The following is a 20453-nucleotide window of genomic DNA, read 5'->3' as shown; positions in this document are numbered from 1 at the left end:
CAACAAGACTAGTAGTTTAAAACTGCAGAAATTTGCTAATTGAAGTTGGTACTGTACAAAGGTTAATTACATAAAATATTTTTATTGTGCATAGAAATAGATATTTAGTGTTATAAGGAAAATGTCTGACATAGAAATAAAATATGCGGTTTGCAAACATTCTGCCTGTAAAATACATAGCTGTTTCAGTTAAACAAATCAAACTGCAGCAACTAAACATTATCATTTCCTGGCACCCCTCCTCAGTTTCATCTTTGGATCTCTACTTTAGACTGAATGATTTACCATGAGCCCAAATGAATGGCCTACTCCAAGACCAAGTGCATCAGTTACGCCCATTATGTTTAGCAGAGGCCATATGTATCACTGGTAGGAGATGGAGAAGTGAATGGGGCATCCCAGTGCCGGATCATCATCATTCCTGCTTTAGGGTGCTTTTCTCTATATGCCTTACTCATTTCTAAGGGACACAACATACATGCTTTCACACCTTACCTCTTAGACACATATATATGTTATAGTGCTCAACCACTCTTAATACGCCACCAGACAGTGTTACAGTAAACATGGGCCACATACCCTCCCCATGAATTAGGTGAAATGACTGTCAGTTGCTTAAGCCTCACTTCACAGGAAGGACCTCCATCTTTCCAGGTCAGAAGTCAATCTTGGTTCAATAATATCACAAGCAGATGCCTGGCTGTGTGCCATCAGGCAAACCTGTCAAGAGAAACTTTGGCATACCTAACCAGAGTGAATAGGCTAGAACATTTTGTTAGAGTTTGAAAAGTGCAGCTGACCTTTTACCAAAACTGAAAACAGATGGGCTGCACATGGAAGCACATAAAAAAATCATATTTACTGTTAACTTACTTTAAAGAATTCTTTGGTTGATCCTGAGTCAAGGGTTCCATAGGCAATTTCAGTTTGTTTTGCAAGATCTTCAGCACTTTCAATTGGTGAGACCATTCGTTCAACAGTCAAGAAGGCAGCGAGGTTAGCAGTATAGGATGAGATGATGATGAGCGTGAAGAACCACCAGACGCCTCCTACAATCCGACCTGATAGTGATCTAAAAGCAAACAAGACAAACATGCATTTTATAACACAATAACACAGTTTGCATGCATGCATGCACGCGAGTGTGTGTGTGTGCGTGTGCGTGTCTGAGTGTGTGTGTGTGTGTGTGTGTGTGTGTGTGTGTGTGTGTGTGTGTGTGTGTGTGTGTGTGTGTGTGTTTGTGTATGTATGCAGATTTTGTATTTTAGCAGTCACTGATTGATACTTTTTAACAAAAGGTTTGTATTTACACTTTTGTTGCTGCATTTACTACCTGTTTTTACAGAGCTATACTCCTTCACATTTATAGTTAGGAATATGTTTAATATACTTACTTGGGTAAGCATAAAACACTTTTATACATTTATGCAACAGTCTTTATGGCAATCTTTTTTCTGTTTTGCCTCTAGAGAGGTAAACATTTATAGCAATTTAAAGCTATGGTAGAGTAATTGAATTAACACTGCAAATTTATTCTGCATTCACAATGAACTGCTGCTGCCTGAGATTTATGAATAACCCTTTCTCATTAAAATTTCCCATATTAGCAGGAAAAAGAAAAAAAAAAAATACACACATACACTGCAATGCACAACTAAGCACAAGTACTTTTGTTTTCCTTGGACTAAAATGCTCACAGTAGAGCATGGCAAGAAATTTAAGACACTGAAGAAAAATAATTCCCCACAGCGAAACTGACTCAATCTATTATTTGCAGGAATTGCATTCTGTACTACTCCTTTAAATACTAATGCAATAATTCCTGCAGGGGTCATGACATGATATGAAGCTGAATGGGATATGGGGTATATCACCTAACTGAAGGCATAATAGGGATACTGCTCTATTTGTTATTTTAATCATATAAAGGTACTGTGGCACATTGGCAAAAATGACTAATATAGGTGATTCTCAGATGTAGCTTTCATCAAACATACTAACTCCATAACCACTGCAGTCATTAAGGCAACCACTGCAGCAGTCCACCAGCAGTGACAGAAGTTCTAAATGGCCCTGTGGTTGTAGTTACTCGCAGGGAAAACTCCTTCTGAACGGTGTATGTTTTGGTACACGTTCAGAGATTCACAGTACATATACAATGTGCTCAGTAGAAATATGTCCTGTGTCTGTTAGCATAGACGGTTAAGGTTGTCAGTTGGAATTCATGTGGTACAGGGTTTGATTCTCTGAGCCCTATTTGTCCATGCTGTGAACTTGAGCAATTCACTTAACCACACATTGATCATGGATCACCTCTGAAAAGGGTCTGTATGCCCAGTGGGTCTACACTGTTAACAAATGGGTATAATACCTTCTATTAGTTATTTTTGTTAAACAAATATAAGATCTGTACTAGTTACTCATTTCATGCCTGTTTACTAACTATACTCTAATTTACTTATGCAAACTACAAAAAAGACCCAGCAAAGCTCCAGTCTATGCTGTGTAATATCTTAAACCTCCTGTGGAATTTATGTAAATGACCCCTTAAAGACAACAACCCACTCACAGAGGTGTGACATTAGTTTTTTTCTCCCTTCTTACACATCATTGTTACTGGTCCAGCTCTCAGGTCCCATCTGCACTGGGTCTTCTAGCTGCTACAGTTCATGCCCCCCTCTCGGACATACTCTGGTAATTGCCAGGACAGATCATGGGCTAAAGGGAATGGGGCTCAGCACATCTAAGCTTCCTTCCTTGGGGGAGTGGTCTTACTTGGGCTTACCCTCTTTCTCCCCCATCCACTTTATGGTCCAGGGATGTTCTATGTTGGATTGCGGCAATTCACTCCACCTCAGCAGCAACTAGGCCCACTGCTAAAAATTTGATCATGCTTCCTCTGCTGATGTTCCAGTCTCCACTAGGGATCATCATCAAGAGATGCCCACATACCAACCATCCCTGGGATGGGCACATCTGTCTCTCCCTGCCACTCCAACAGTGGCTCAAGAAGCTAATCAAACCCAGGTTGCCTGGAACATAGTCAGGACATTATCCCTCTATGCCACCGAAGCTGCTTAGATGTGTGACAGTAGGTACTGCTACAGAAGAGTGTTGCACCACAAATGCTAAGACCAAGCTGAAACTTCAGACTGTAACTTCACAGTGCATTGTACACGAATGTAGAGAACAAAAAAGTGTTGCACCACAAATGCAAAAAACCAAGCTGAAACTTCAAATTGTAACTTCACAGTGCATTGTTCACAAAAAAATATAAAACGTAAAAAAGAGAACCCTTCTTGTAAAAGCAGATGGACTGTGAAGCTCTTCTGTTTTTTTACATTTGTTGCTGATTGCTGAGCATTCTTTAGCAGGGGTCACTTCTCTTTTTTCTAGTGGGTACTGCTACCTCTGAAAAGGTCACCTCTTCATGTAAGTTCTCAGGCTATGAAAAATAAGCAGATGTTGAACTGTGTGGTGTTGCCCCCACTGACCACTGAAATGCAATTTCATCATTTTGCTGATTGTCTGAGGATGTGTCACTGCCTATGGGGTTATCTACCAGCTATTCGGTGGAGGGCCATGGCAGCGCACTTTACAACTGTTAACCACTGTACTTGGGCTGTGTCATCAGTATGAGAGTTACTGCAACATAATCAAAAGCCATTCTACAGTCAACATCAGCTTACTGTGCTGAAGTGCAGAATGTGGTTGTTACTGGTGCTGACCCTGTGAAGAAATATGCTACGGTGTGGTTAGTGTGACATGTGAGGATCAATGATTATTACATAAAAGTAAGATGCCCACACTCACCACTCATTGTTTATAGCATTTGTGACATACCTGACATTGATGAGATACCTGATGATGAAACATGTAAGGGTTACTTGTACACAGGTGTCATGCAGGCTATATCTCAGCATAATTTAGTAAACTCAGGTACACACTAACCTTCCATACTCCCCATCTGTGGTTGTTGCAGTGGTCTGAATCTACTGGTGTCGATACCACCTCAGATGATTCCAGCAACATCCTTATCTGCATCAAAGTCTTCATCCCTTATATATAGAAGCTACTCCACATCTGTTGTTAAAGGCTGGGGTGTGAAAGGGCCACCAGCTGTACTGCTATGGGCAATTGCTTTCTGCATAACTTTTGTCATGGCACATCCTGCCATGTCATTCACTGTTTTTCTGTACTGTGTTAAGGTGCAGTTCCTTAGTGCTGCCATCATTTATTTGAGACATTACTTGATTTCACATTTTAGCTCTCTCTACCTGCTTTGGCCTTTTTTCCTTATGTTTTCAAAGCTTCCATGAAGATGTGATTCTTTTCAGGACTAAAACTGTCTCTGTTATGTCTTGCTCCCTGCTGCTGCAGCATGTTCTAATTTGCAAGCACGTCAGGTAAAAATGACACTTGCCTCAAATGTATGGAACTTTAAGCAATAATAAAAAAGTATGACAAGCACAGTGAAGCATTAATTCTGAGTTCCAGGTGTGACGATGTAAGGTATTACCAGCTATGCCAAGAGAAGTAGGGTAGTCGTTGTGTAACATATGTCAGCACAGCTAGCTGGAAGTTTGTAAAGAATTTTATGTCATTTGTATATCAAACAGATTTGTACAAATGCTTGTGTTGAAAAATGTATTTGTAAAGCTGCTTGTGTTACAAATGTACCAACAGTGTGCCCTGCTGGACAGAAAAAGAAATATACATGTATTATTGTAACTGTTTAAATGTATATGTTTTAACACAGGATACTGGAAGAGAAGAGGTTAATCTCAATCCACCTAACTTTGAAAATAGTTTGAAATTAAATTACCTGCCTTAGGCCATAAGGATTGTATCTTACAGTTTTCAATGCAACCAGAGACAATAAGTCTGTATTAGGAAGTGTTCTGCATTGCCTTTGAGGTGAACTAATTGCTACTCTGGAAGGGTGGAGGTTTGAAATCATTTTATGACTTCCAGGAGCTGCAGTAGATCTTAGCAATGCTCTCTGTGTTTGTATTTTTGATACATATATGCTAAATCCTGACAGCTTCTAGCCAAGGTAGGGTAGCATGGGAACCAGAAGTCAGATGACCAGATGTATGGGATGTCATTCTGTAATCTAGGATAAAATATTTAAAACTAGATGAGATTGAAGTCTCATGGAAGTCTGTTTTTGGAACCTGACAGAGAAGGACTTCCTCATGTACTTCATCCTGCCTTGCTCTAGTAAGTGAACCAGGGGATACTAATTCTATTGATATGTCAGGAAACTATAGTGAGATTAGTTAAGTACTGTTTTCTGTATCTGTGTGAATCTATTTCTCTATGTTATTTTAATATTTCTTGTGATTGAAACTCTGGTATTTGTTGTAAATAGATATTTAGTATTTTCATGTTCTTTTATTATTTATTATTAAATATATTTAATCTCCTCATTGTGGCTGGTCCTTTAGAGAATATTTTAAACTTTGAGAGGACTTATATTTATTTGGTGACACTGTGAGCATTCCTGAAAGCCTTACTGCATTGGCCAAACACTATAATTTGCATTAATATTAATTTCACTTGATATAATTGTGTACCCTTGTAAAAGGCTTAGAGTAGCTAGCTTTGGAGTGTCTGGTGGCAGTGTAACTTCCTTATCATCTGGGCAGAAGGGGGCATAGCTAGTAAATCTTTGCCAGCCTTTCCCAGGTGTGTGTATGTGTGTATGTGTGTGTGTGTGTGTGTGTGTGTGTGTGTGTGTGTGTGTGTGTGTGTGTGTGTGTGTGTGTGTGTGTGTTTGTGTGTGAAAATTAAATCTCTAAGAGTGTGTGTATGTCAGCTGTTTGGAGCAGGGACACAAAGCCTTGGTTTCACAGAGATGGTGCTGGAGAACTTGGCTTGGGCATTCAGTTGAGGTCTCACCTCTATAGCTGTCCCAGTGGGGAGTCTTATTGTGTATCTGGAGGGAGACAAGAGAGGGAAAACTAGCTCCTGGATTGAGTGTGTTTCCTGTGTGCTCTTAAGGGAAATTGTGCTTGATGCAGAGAGCTGCATCTGGAAATACTGGGTGCATCCATTTTTGCTCCAAGTGAATGTCCCTCTCCAGTGCTAGTGGTGAGGATTCAGGCTCCTTGATTACTGGCCCAGAGTGGGGACATTATACCGGGTTTGTGTTTGCTCTGCAATAGTGTCTGTGTTACACATTTCTCTGCAGTATTGAATGTATGCCTATATATGTTTGCTGTAGTGGTGTTTTACAGTGTGTATTAAATAATTGTTCATATATGTCACTCTTTAGTTTGATTTACCCATTGAAAGAGGCCATTGTCTGCAGTACACTACTTCCCAGATGTAGAATGATATGAAAGATGGTATACGTCCCCAAGTTTTTCCTGTGTAAACATATATGAACTGTAATATTTCATGTCTCACCAGTGAATACAGGCTAATACTGAACAGGCAATACTAAATTACACTGATGACTACCTTTTCTTAATACTTCCAGGGTATTTCTGCTTTTAATAAACCTTTCTACTTTGTGCCTACGTGTCATTGACTTTGGAGGAAGCACAATGCCCAGCAATGCTTAAAATTGTAGGCTGAAGTAGGCTGGCATAAGTTGGGGCTTTTATGAGAAGTTTTATGCAAAGGAAGTTCAGCCATGTTGAGATCTATGAATTGCACTGCTAAGCCTATGCATAACCACTCTCATTGCATAACTGCATTTGGTTTACTGTGGATAAGTTGCACTTTGTCATGCGCACATATGAGCACCAATCATGCCTCAGTTGAACTCCAGCATGTTATACCTTGTGTTTGGTATGTATTAATTCATATGCTTGTCTGTGGCCAGCCTTCACCCTCTCAGGCTGTTGGAATACCATTTGCCCTTATCGACACTATGCAGTCCCTACCACAGAGAAACTGCATCATGTCACACAAGTTGAAAAATACAACATTCTTTGAGAGTTTTATCCAGATGTTGTTCTGCAACTGCCCTGTTGCTGCTACATGGAATTATTTTTCTGTGTATCAGCACCCTTAAAACATGTAAAACAAAACAAGCATAACAAATTCTACAATGGTTACCATTTATTTCTGCCATAAAATATTGACTTTCACTTCTTTGCAGTGGATATGGGTATGGTCTGCCCTGATAAATGTCCTGCTATTATAGAAAACGTTTCCACCTTTATCAATTCAATAGCCATGAACTCTATAAGAGTGTAATGGCATGACAGAGTGATGTCTCAGTTTAGTGGGCATAGTTTACACCCTCTGTGTGAGAGGTTGGTATAATGGTTAAGGTGTTTACCTTACAGACACAAGGTACAGGGTTTGACTCTTACATGAGGCAATTGGCTAGGCTTAAAATGGCCCACAAGGGCAATTAGCCTAGAATTAATCTAGGAATCTAAAATCTAAACCTAGTACTCCTTGGATCAGACTTCTACATCTTATTCTGAACTTGGTGCTTTATGGATATGAAATTTGTTCAAACCCAGGACATGTTCCAAGCTTGTCCAAGACAGAGACCATGCTGCTTCAATACCTACTACAGGAGCCACACCTGAGGTGGAAGTAGGTGGCTCCAGGAAAAAAAAAATTGACATTTAGTAGAAGATGGGGGGGGGGGGTCACCTGTCTTCATCAACAGTAATGCTCTGCTCATGGGAACAGTGCCACTACAGATACAAATACCTGCAGAGGCAGAGGGGAGACCAGCTGGCCAGGTGGATTTTAGACTGGAGGACTAAAGGCCAGAGTTCCATAGTAAGTAATGCCTTTGTTATATATCATAGTAAAATATGCTGATAGCAATGCAAATATTTATCTTATTATTTATGTATATCTCTGTCTCTTTTTTCTCTCGCTGTCTCTTAGTATCTACTTTATACACAGAGATACACACACACAAACACACACAAACATATGGTATGTTTAAGCTTAGAAATCATATATATATATATATATATATATATATATATATATATATATATATATAAAATGGTTCCCCTTCACAAAATCTAACATTCAAAAACTCAAAATGCATATGGCCGACGCCATATGCTCGAATTTCTGAAGCTCGACTTTGTGAAAGGGAACTGCAAAAAAAAGAACATAACACAAAAAAGTGTTTCTGCAGGGGAGCAAGCCCCCCCTGCACCCCCACACCCCCGGCTACTTATTTATTCCAACTCCGAGATCGCATTACAGTGCAGAAAGGGAAATCTCTCGATCTGCACTGTATGCTGTTCCACATTCACAAAGTTGAGCTTCCACAATTTCAAGCATATGGTCTCGACCATATGCATTTCGAGATTGTGGCCATTTAACTTTGTGAAGGGGAACCATATAAACATATATACATACACACACACACACACACACACACATATATCATATCTATATATATATATATATATATATATATATATATATATATATATATATATATATAAATATATATATATATATATATATATATATATATATATATGAGTCGACCTTGTATGGACGAAATTACATTTCATCAAATTTTACTTACCCGACTCCACTTCTACGAAACTTCATTAAACAGAAAGCACGGACTGCTGAAATCCTTTCTCTGTGAAAGGAACCACTTAGCCACCATAGTGGACTTTACCCTTTTTTCAGTGTAGTGCGATCTCGGAGTTGGTATATTTAAGTAGGAGGGTGTGGGGGGTATGGGGGGTGAAGCCCCCCACTTTGGTGGGTTTACTTTTGCTCCATTTACGTTTTTTCCCCATGGTGGCCAAGTGGTTACTTTCACAGGGAAAGGCTTTGGCAGTCCATGCTTTCGGTTTAATGACGTTTCGGAGAAGTGGAGTCAGGTAAGTAAAATTTGATGAAATGTAATTTCGTTCATGCAAGGTAGACCTATACATGTGTGTCAAATGGTAGGGGAAAGCATACACAATTGTCAGTAAAACCTCTTCAGGTCTGTTTTATTAATATCACAATACTGGTGGAGGAATTTGGCATTTTTCTCCTTTTTTGCCATATATACATATATGTGTGTGTGTGTGTGTGTGTGTGTGTGTGTGTGTGTGTGTATATATATATATATATATATATATATATATATATTATTTTTTTTCCATCCAAGAAGTTAAGTGTTCATGCATTAGGCAAGGCAGTAGAAATGCAATGGGTCATGGCTGCTGTAAAAAAGGGGCATTGTACCATCGCAAATTCACATTTGAAATAATTTCTCAAAAAAATGTTAATTTCATGTATTTGTTATACATTGCAGTTCTGTCAGTTTCCATTTAATGATGCTAATAATTGTGCTTTATTAATATGTTCATAAAGTTTAATTCATTATGCATCAGCAGACTTCAAGTTGCATTTTAAAATATATTAGGATTATGTTGCACCACCATGTAAACAGCTATTAGTAATGTATATGCGTTTTTTCAAGTTTTCATAGCTTCAGCAATGGCTACATAGACACAGGCACCACACCCAGCCTAGAGTTGGGGGTTGTGCAGAAAACGTTTGAACTGCAAAATGTTCATTAGCTTTGTATTCATGCAAACTGCAATGCTTTACATTATGCTTCACACCATACAGAAATAATAAAGATATTGTCACAGTACCCTAGAAGTACTGCCACTGATAAAGGCACATAATGGCAATGATTTCAGAAACAGACATATCACTAGGCCAATTACTTTCTGTCAGCACAGACATTATAGTGACTCTGAATATATCAAATCAAAAATGTTCATTGTATCCTGTAACAATTTATTCAAAGTTTAACACTATTCCCTCATACAACACAATAATTTTTCCAGGCTAGATACCTTCTCAACTTTAAAACCATAGTTTTGCATTAACTACTTCCCTGAGGCCCACTCATGTATTTACAGAGTGATATGCTGCATTTCCTCACAAGACAATGGAGTGCTGCAGAAAATGAAGGATGAAAGGTGTAGAAGGTATTGCTGTACCTGGAGGTTTGTTACTAAAGATAACAAAAGTTGTAAACATCGCATTGCTTTCACCAAAGTGCATACACATGTGGGATGTGTAAGCAGCTCTCTTTTTCTCCTACGTTTTTCATATCTGAATGTCGCCTGCTGAAATGGCTTATCATCAGGAGCAACACCATCTGAGAGTGGCACAGCTGCTGCAATGACCTTGTAAATATGTCAAATACTAAATAAAATAAAATAATAGAAAATTTGTAACATTAAAATATGGTACTGGTATTTATTTATCCTTTGTTGATCAGGTTAGTTCCAGTAGGCTAGTGGCATCTTTTCAAGGAAGACCAGAGGTGATATTTATACTTCTAAGGTATACTTGGCCAGTGCATCAGAGAACTTCCTCTGCTGTTTTTGATAGGTACCATGGGACCTTTTACATCCACATGAGCTACCACCAACACAAGAGGATGAAACCTCGGTTTAACTTCCCATGTAAATAGTTAATGAATAAGTAGGCAGTACATACCACATATACAATCGGCGAGGTTCATGTAAATGTATTACACTGAACAAGTGAATCAAAGAAAATGTACTAAAGTACAAACAATTACTTTGGTAGTGAAAGAATTACCTGTCACTAAAACAATAGTCAGCATTCACTGCTGCAATACTTCATGGAGGATTGTTTATGATATGTCATTGCGGAAATTAAACCAGTTATTCATTTATCTCACTCAAGAAACAGTAATACCAATGAATATCAAGAAGCACTTATCAGAATTCAGTTATCACTTTAGTACATGCAAGATATTTAACATTGAAAAATAACACTTTGATATTCAGTAATGAAATATTTAAACTTATTTTCTTATTAGCACTTATAAATCCATTTGTTATCTCCATCTCTCTCTCTCTCTTTTTCTTTTTTGATCTAATTTTTATGTTTTTTTTTCTGCAGGTCCTGCGGTGCCTGAAGTTGCTCTGCTGTAATCCTCCCTGGTGAGGAAAGATCAGCATGCATGCCTGATTGTATGTTTGCAATGTGATGATATTAGCTCCATCCCTGTGAACCCCTGGCATGAGGCAGCCTGGTAAGCCAGTACCATGTGCTTCAGGACCTGGTTGAGGATTTAGATTTAGGTTATGATCACTGAACATCAATAGAGGTAAAACTTGACATAAACTAACAGTAAGTTCCAAAGAAACACAAGCGGTGTCCACTATGTTCACTTCCTTTACCTGATATGTTTGTTTACCATCTGCAGACACTGTTTTTTTCCTGAGCACATGTAAATAATTCTTTATAAATTCCTTATTAATGTTGTTGAATCAGAAGTATTCCAGTCTGGTTTTGGTAAATTTAAGTCTCCAGCTACTGTCATTTTTTTCTCTTCTGTTTTGTTCAAGAAATGTATGAATTTGTCTAGGTCATGACCACATGATTTTGTTGGCCTATATACTCCAATGACTGTTGTCTATTCCAGGGTTGTCTTTATTGTCACAGTTACACAATCTATGGTATTGGTGTTATCACTGAGTATGTAATAATCACTGGTCTCAAAATCTTTAATTCCTATAATACTGCTTCCTGATTTTTTTCCTGGAATGTCTATTATAGTGAAAATGTTTACTCCATGGCAGAACTGTTCTTCATTAATTGTTCTTTAATTGTGTTTCTCAAACAATACCAACATCAGTCTAGTGCAAATATACCATATTTTGCAAGAACAAAACTTCATTACTAATGCTCTTAGCATTAAGAACCAGCATAGATACATCAAATTTTGCTACCTGTGAACTGTTAAATTTCTGAAATGTCAAAAATCCTACCTTTTGTTAGTCAAATATAGCAATATATCTCTTGCAAAAAATATCTTTCCCTTGTCTTGACAAGTGGACTCCATCCTGTCTAAATACACGTGTGTGCAAAATTAGGCTTGGATGTCTTACACATTTTCACATTTTACAATGGGTCATTTTTTATGTAGGTATTTAACCCAGAACATATTTTTATTTGTACTGCCCTGACTCTCATTTCTAAATGCGATCTGTGAAAAATATGTCCTAACATCTGTACAAGCTATGCTATATAACAGGACTGTAAGTTTCCTACCTATAGCCAGAGAGTCCTTGAATATGAGATAATTTGTAGCAACAAGAATAAGAACAGCTCTGTACTTCCTTGCATTAAGGCAGAGCCATAGTGGTGCAGCGGTTAGCATTGTCGCCTCACAGCAAGAGGTTCTCCCGTTCAATTCTCGGCTGGAGCACCTTCTGTGTGGAGTCTGCATGTCCTCCAAGTGGTCAAGTGACATCTAAAGACATGCAGGTAGATGCACGCCTGAATCGGTGTGCCTTCTTTGAAGTTTGGGCATCGGGCTGGCAACTTGGCAACTTAAAAATCCGCCGCCAATCATTAGTGGACCAGAGTTCTGCTGTGGAGACCCCTAACGGGAAAAAGCTGAAAGACTTTACTCATATCCTGTATTTTTGCTCCTGGAAAGCATAACACTATTTCATGTACATTAACCTCTCTGAAAATGTATCATTTCCAGTAATAACTGAATCTCCAGTTATTAGTATATCAGTTGTGACCAGTTCTGTAGAATCCCCCACCTCTAATTCAGTAATGTTTGCTCTATTAATTGCTACAGTCTGCATCCCCTAATTCAATAATGTTTGCTCTAGTAATTATTACAAAGGAATGATCATCATCACCATTAGTCTTATTAATCTCATTGTTTTCACTGCTTATTTCATTTACAAACATGCAATTCTCAGCCAGCTGTCTTTGTTCGTCCACAGATTAAGGCATGCTATAAGATTTTGTCTTTCTCCTGTTTTATTCTTACAGTAATGTTCTATAATCATTCCATGTTCAGTTTTGATTTCTTCCTTTCACTGTGACCCTTGCCTCTCTTTTCTACTTTCTCTCTTGGAAAAACAATATAATTTTCTGTATACTGAGTGTTTAATGTAAGCTGTGTGCTATATAAAAAGCAGTGTCATGTTTAGTATATATTCTCCCTACATTAGAGAATAATCAGTGTCTTATTCTTTTTTTCTTCTTCATACCGAAAATCCTCAGATTGTAGAATATTTTGATCCTGAATTCTAAAGTTGCCATCAATAGTATCATGTTTAATAGTGGTTGAGCGGTCTTTACTGGCAGTGGACATTTCCTTTCCTATATGTGTTCTGTTTGTACTTTGCCTAATATTACTTATCTTATCAGCCCAGACATTAATATATGTAGCAACAATTTTCCAAGTTGTGCTAATTGCACAGTTGCAAGCATATTTAGTAAGCCTATATTTACTATTAATAATAGTAGACAATCCAACTTTATATATATATATATATATATACACATACATACACATAGCATTTAGTACACTGGGGAAGATACTTGTGCTTTAACATCATTAATGATCCTTCAAGATGTCCTGTCTCAAACAAATAGATGATGCCAAAACCATGGACTAAAACTAAATGACAAGAGATGTGCAACCATATCCTTTCTCAGACATATCATATTGAGAACACATCCCTGAGAACTGATCCTGTAGTTATGGATCTGGGAGTCTTTGTTGACAACAAACTGTCCTTTGATCACCAAATATCTAGTGTTCTAAATAAGTCCTTTTTATTTCACAGCTTATAGCTAAAGGTATGGCTCGCAGGACAAGGGATGTAATCATTCCACACTACGTGGTGCTCATTAAGCTGATAATTTAGTAAAATACCCTTTCAGTATGTACTTGTCCCACCACGTGTCACAACTGGAATAACCTCAATGCTTCCTCACTAAGAAAATCAGGAATCTAAATCATAAAAACTATGTGGACCATCTCAAAGCCTTGTCCTTCTTCTCTGTATTGACCAGTCTACTGAGTGGTGACTTCTACTTCATGTACTACACATTTGCAAGTCCAGTGGTGGCATAAGCACATATTCAAGGGATCTCCATCTCTTCTGCAGCATAACTAGAACAGGTTGGAGGGATAGGTATGACAGAATAACGGAACTGTCTTCCACCCCTCATAAAGTGAACTGGTTCTCTTACTCTCATCATCATCATCATCATCATCATCATCATCATCATCAACCCCCCCCTTTTTCTCATTTTGCACATGGAATCAGGGCGCCATGTTGGCTATCACCATTTATTTGAATTGTGTCACTTTCCTACCTTCTTCAAAAGTCAAGCCCGATAGCTGCAGGTCTTCTCTCACAAAATCATCTTTTTGCTGAGCACCCTCATTTTTTTTTTGCCTTCCCCCTGCCTCTCCCAAATCTTCTTCACCAAACCATCTTCTGCTTTCCTGCACAAGTGCCTGAACCACAGTTCAGCTGATGCCCTGCATCTGAAACTAAATGATAAGCTGAAATGTATTTCATAGCATTTTCCCCCATTAATGAGGTCTTGTCTAATGGCTCCACTTCCTTTTCTCAGCTGGGCCATTTGTTCCTCTCTCAGGGATGAGAGTCAGACATCATCTAGCTCAGGTAAGTGTTCTACAGCTCTTTCTTTTCCTAGCTGGAGGTCCTAATCAGCTCATTTTTTTCCATGAAGAGGCAACAACCAAGTAGTCTTGAGGTGGCTATGCTTTCAAAGCAGTCAACTCCCTTTCCTTCCCCTTGGAAGTTCTAATTCCCACTATGGCTCACTACAGCTCTGCTAGTGCTGCTGACCATGGGAAGCATACATGACGTATCTGCACACATAGTAATTGCTAGACTCTCAGCAGCACATGCTCTGTAGGCATGAGCTTTGTCTGTGCAACAGCTGGTGCTCCCTCCAAACATCGACTGAGCGGCATTCCAGAACCACTTCCTTAGCCCAGGATGTGTGAGCTAACAATGGCTGTTCATTCCCATTTTCTCTTCCCTGCACCTTCCTTTACCTGTGCCACTAATAGAACACAGGTTGTCTGAGAACCAGTCACAACATCATCTCTCTTCACCATGGGAGTGGTTCACTTGGATTTTATTTTGATGCATTTATAATATTCTTTATGCTCTGTGTCAGGAAAAGGACATGTCCTAACTCTGCTTTTTTGTTATTAAGACTACTTGCCTAAGGTCCATTCCTACACTCATCTGTAAGGGAATGGAGTCCAAATCAGTTAGACTCTACTGGCCCACCATACTATGGATACATAGTTATTTTTATAATGTTTATTTCAGGTATTCAGGGATGGAGCATGGTTTGACCATGCAATACTACTAGTAATGGGGTGGTAAGTGGGGGGGGGGTGCATGTTCTATCTGCAGCAGCCATTCAGAGCTTACATGCTGTGTCTGCAGCAGCCATTTGGAGCTTGCATGCTGTGTCTGTAGCGGCCATTTGGAACTTGTATGCTGTGTCTACAGAAGCCATTCAGAACTTGCATGCTGTGTCTGCAGCAGCCATTTGGAACTTGCATGCTGTGTCTGCAGCAGCCATTCAGAACTTGCATGCTGTGTCTGCAGCAGCCATTCAGAACTTGCATGCTGTGTCTGCAGCAGCCATTCAGAGCTTGCATGCTGTGTGTCTGCAGCAGCCATTCGGAGCTTGCATGATGTGTCTGCAGCAGCCATTTGGAACTTACATGCTGTATTGCAGCTGTAGCTTTAGTGGAAGGCTTACAGCACAACTTCTTCCTAGTCACTAGCTATAGGCAGGCACACAGCACCTCAACCCTTCTGTTCTTACAGAAAAAAGAAGCTGTTTTGCCCCTTGTTCTTTGCAGTTCAGTTGGCTTTGAGGCACCTTGGATACTGTTCAGTCCTTGACTATAAGGAGTGTAGTTGAAAGCCATGCCTGTGCATCACTGTACCATCTCACAAGCTTGGATTTTAAGTTCTTGCTGACATTTGTGATAATAAATGTGAGAAAATTGCCATATAAATTAGATAATTGTTGGGTGGTACTGCAAATATGCTACAGTGTTATCATTTGTGGTAAGAAATGTGAGACACCTGTGTTACGGAATTACATTATTCTCATGTGGTCTTACAACTGGGTGATGCTGGCTGAACATAGAAGCACTGCCACAGGTTATGATTATGGGAAGAATTCAGTGACTGAGGCAGATGAATACAATGAAAGGAGCTCTGAGTAACCACTGTAGTTCCAGCCATTGTACTTCATTATTTAACCTGAAGTAACAAATCCCATACATATGAATGTACAAACTAGTATTTCAAAAAATGGACGTTTCCATAAACATAAGGAATAACTATCTTCATCCAGCTGTAAGCGGGTACAGTAACGTTATTGCAGTTGTAAACAATCATCACATTCGCACTCATGCATGTGTGCATGCGCACAAGCACAGTCAAATTAAAGTGGAAATCAAAGGCACTTTTACTTGTCGAATTTAGTGTGTTTCAAAAATTCTGAGAATCGAAGGTATAATTAATAATGAGTAATTCTGCATGCAACACAAGAAGAGAGATGCTGAAATAACATGCTACACTTCTGCTTTCATGAGCTTTGCAATTCAGGCTTAATGGTACAGTGCTCATGAAAACATGAATAATTCACAAAAATGCCTTTTGTACATCACGGACAGAATAACGCTCCCAAGACTAGTGTAAAAGTTTTATTATATATTTTATCTTCCAGCTGGTCATGGCATATTCAGCAAAACATTTGACAATATTCCAGGAAGATGACTCAAATCAGCAAAATCATTCTGCATGTGCTTATTTCGCTATTTGTTAACCAGGTAAGTTGGCTGGCCTGAATGCCTCTTTTCATCTCAGATTAGGTATGAAAGGAGCAAAAAGGTGCATTTTGTAAAGAAGGAGCATTTAACAAAAAATAGTACATTAATACTGTACACAGGAAATGTAGCACAAACTTGATAAAAGTTGATAGAGAATACAGAGAAAATTGCTCAGTACATAGTGAACACCAGAAGAGGTCACTTGGATCATAATGAACTCCAGTATCTTCAAATTTGCTAATGTAATTAAACAGTTAGATACAGAAGTAGAAATGAAAGTATTTTCAGTTAGGAATATGCTATGTTATTTCAGAATCCAACTGCTTGTGCTGCATGCAGAATTATTCATATTAATTAATTATATGTTGCTTGAAAACTACATAGATCCATATCTCATGTTTACATTTCTATGTCTGGAACAGAACAGTGATATATATGTACACTCTGCCATGGAAAAAAGATGTACTTGAATATTTTATCAATTTAAAGTTAAATGGTTAAACACATGAAAAGATGTTCATAAAATGTAATCATCTTGGCATCAGTTTTGACCATAAATGCAAAAAATAATAAAAGGTGCTACCAACCTTGGTGAGATATCACATCCTTGCTGCATAAAGGCACCTAAGGAGAACCATAGGCTATTAAATATGCCAAATTCATTTGGAGGTTGGTCGCTTGGTGGGCCATCTTTGCCATCTTCAGGTTCTTCTGTATGCCACTCGTAGGGACTGAACCTACTAACCAGGAACAGGACCACACTGACGCCAATGTAAGCAAAGACAATGCACATCCATATCTCATATGCAAGGGGATCAAGGAAGGAAAATACTCCAGGCTTTGACTTCTGTGGCTTCTTGATCATTATTGAAATGCCCAGGCTCATGAACGGCTTTGAAAAATCAATAACCTCCTCGCGAACTAATGTAATCGTCAGTGGTGCTACAGCAATCTCGGCTTTCTGGAAAAATTAAAATGAAACATCAATTATGTTAGGATTTAGTATGAAACAATACATTTTTGGTTGTCTTTTTGTTACTGGGTATATTGAGAACAAAACTAAAAACGTATTAACACATACAAGAGGCAAGCTATTGGATAACATCTGGAATGCAAAATGAGGATTAGAAGACGAATAATAATGCACTGCACAACTCGTGTGCATTCTTTTTTATTCTAACACATGTCAAAACATAAGAATCAACTTGATGGGGATGACTGTGTTACTTCAAAATTATGATCGTAACATTTTATTGGATTTCATTTATACACCATGCTTAGAATGGCAAGTAATGTTTTGTGGATACTTTTTAATAAAACTTAACAAAGATATATTTTAAAGTACTCAATATGACAACTACATTCAAGATATAATTTTGGATCAGTCTACTTTATGCAATGCATTAAAATGATGACTTCAGCTAGGATATATTAGCATATACCAAACTGTGCCTTAAGTCCAAATTAAAACTTGTACTATACAAACTCTAATGCTATGCCTATTTGTGATTCACAAAACAGTCATGGGAAAGATTTTGTTTAGTATAACAAAATAAATGTAATTTAAGACGTTCTGTTCCTCTCTAGCAAATACAGTATAGTGGAAGGCAAATGATTGTTTACCATAGACACTCCACACCCGAACTAAAAACCTTATGGCTGCGGTATGTTGGGACCAGCAATATGCAATAAGGTTATGTTGCAGCTCTTGTTAGTGTGTCCTCAGCAGCAGCGCTGAAAGTCTATTCTGTAATGTAACATATTGTATTGCATGTGTACAATAGTTTGACAAAATGATCAGGTGAGATAAGGGTCTCTTCTGCTTTGTTTGGCCTACTTCCCCCGACTGTCTGCCTGCAATGTTGTATCTGTGCATGCTTGCACAGTAGTCACACTCACTGGATATGTTATAAAATTTACTAGAATACATACAAATAGTATTTGCAGCCATGTTTATAACTCACACTTACACTATTGCCTAACCCAGCAATCAGGCACTACAAATCAACACTACAAATTCAGGAAGACTGTGTGTTATACTGAGACATCTGCTATGCTGCAGATTTTCTTGAATTTGTGGGTTCTTTATTTGTCAATGTCTCTCTCTCTCTCTCTCTCTTTCTCTCTGTAACTTAGAGCTGAGAAATTAGAGTTTCTACAGCTTACACTCTTGCCACCCTAGAATTAACATTCCATCAGGTCATGTTTTTTTCCACTTAGACTAAATAAGATGTTCAAACAACACATAGATATATATATGGTCTTCAAATAGTCCATACAAAAAACATTGTGCTGCAATTCTTAGTAAGACAATTCTGTATCTTATTTTCTTCAAATGTGTTAAGAAGCTGCCACTGTAATTTTACATAATTTTGATTAATACATACTTTGAAAAGTGCATGCACATTACTAATGCCAGACAGATTAATTTTTCCAGTTGTTCGGAAAGCACATCATGATGGTAGACCTGTTGTGTTATTACCTTTTAAAGTGAGTCCAAGTAATAGTTTAAAACTGTCCCTGATGTGACAGCTCCTGATGTTGCCTGTTACACATGCCCTGTCCTTTGTAACTCACAGGCTAGTACAGTAAGTGAATAATACTAGTCATCAGAGCTTCATACTCGCTATAGTGCAAACAATACACGATACTCAGCTCCCTCAGTTAGTGCAAAGGACTAAGGTTTGGGCTTATCAAACTTCTGTTTCTGCAAATGGTACAAGGTTTGAGTCCTTTTTACTTTCAATTTTTTTGTAAGATTTAAGGTAATATGTTAAAAGAATACCCCGTGTCTAGTGTTGGCACACAGGATTAACATTCTGCGAAGGAGTTCCTCCTCCTTTTTCTTTAACCTTTAATTTTTTCCAAGACTTCATCTTATATGTAAGAGGATCCCTGGTGTTTAGTGGTAGGGCAGAGGGCTAAAGCTCTGTCAAAGAGCTGTTTGTGAATGCTGATGGTACAAGGTTTGCATTTTTTAAGTGTCTTTAGGGCTTGATACAAACAGTATCTCTGGGGGCTAGTGTTCCCCCTGGACCATGTCTTTTGTGCTGCAAAACTTTGTTCAATTATCTTTTACAGTCCCTTTATGACATAAAATAAAGTGTATCTCTAGTGTCTAGTGTTTCCTGCTCACATCTTTCAGGTTGCAAAACTCCATTCTGTTACCTTTTTTAAAGCCTTTATGGAATGCTTTGAAGTGCATCCAATGTGTTTCATGTTCACCTGCCCTATTCTTTCATGTTGCAAAACTTTATTCTATTATTTTTCAGTGCCTTTATGGCACAATATAAGATAATCCCTGTGTCTAGTGTCCAACCATTAATAATGCATGATTTTGTGTTAATGTAGGAAAGTGTGGAGATATGACAGCCCCCCATATATACATGCATACACATATACACACAGCCTCCCACTTAATCACACTGATGGACATACTTAGTCATTCACCCATAAACAAGCATGCATGCATGCTCACACTCCCACCTACCCTTCCTCTCTCCTAACTAACCACCCTAATCTGACCACCTAGGCAGAGACATACACACGTGCACACACACACAGACACACACACACACACACACACACACACACACACACACACACACACACACACACACACACACACACACACACACACACACACACACACACACACACACACACACACACACACACACATGCACACACACACGAACCTGAAACCACTTATTACTCTGCATACATTCACACATGCAGCAATGCATGTATACAAATGCACACACATCCTCAACACTATTTACCTCTAATGTAACTCACT

At 38.5% G+C, this 20453-nt stretch overlaps 1 protein-coding gene across 7 annotated transcripts in view; it reads right to left on the bottom strand.

The window, feature by feature from the left end:
* Positions 1-20453, bottom strand: part of GRIA4 (glutamate ionotropic receptor AMPA type subunit 4) — a 2450678-nt gene that overhangs the window by 452445 nt on the left and 1977780 nt on the right. For all 7 annotated transcript variants that reach the window (XM_044072595.1, XM_044072594.1, XM_044072591.1 and 4 more), the window contains exons 11-12: positions 17242-17615; positions 874-1072 (exon numbers count right to left, since the gene is read on the bottom strand). In XM_044072595.1, coding sequence (XP_043928530.1) covers positions 874-1072; positions 17242-17615 — 573 coding nt within the window. The remainder of the gene's footprint in view (positions 1-873; positions 1073-17241; positions 17616-20453) is intronic.

Source organism: Protopterus annectens, chromosome 5.part0, assembly GCF_019279795.1.
Source record: "Protopterus annectens isolate FY-2018-M chromosome 5.part0, PAN1.0, whole genome shotgun sequence".
Classification (NCBI taxonomy): Eukaryota; Metazoa; Chordata; order Ceratodontiformes; family Protopteridae; genus Protopterus; species Protopterus annectens.
This window is presented reverse-complemented; position numbering and strand designations above follow the sequence as displayed.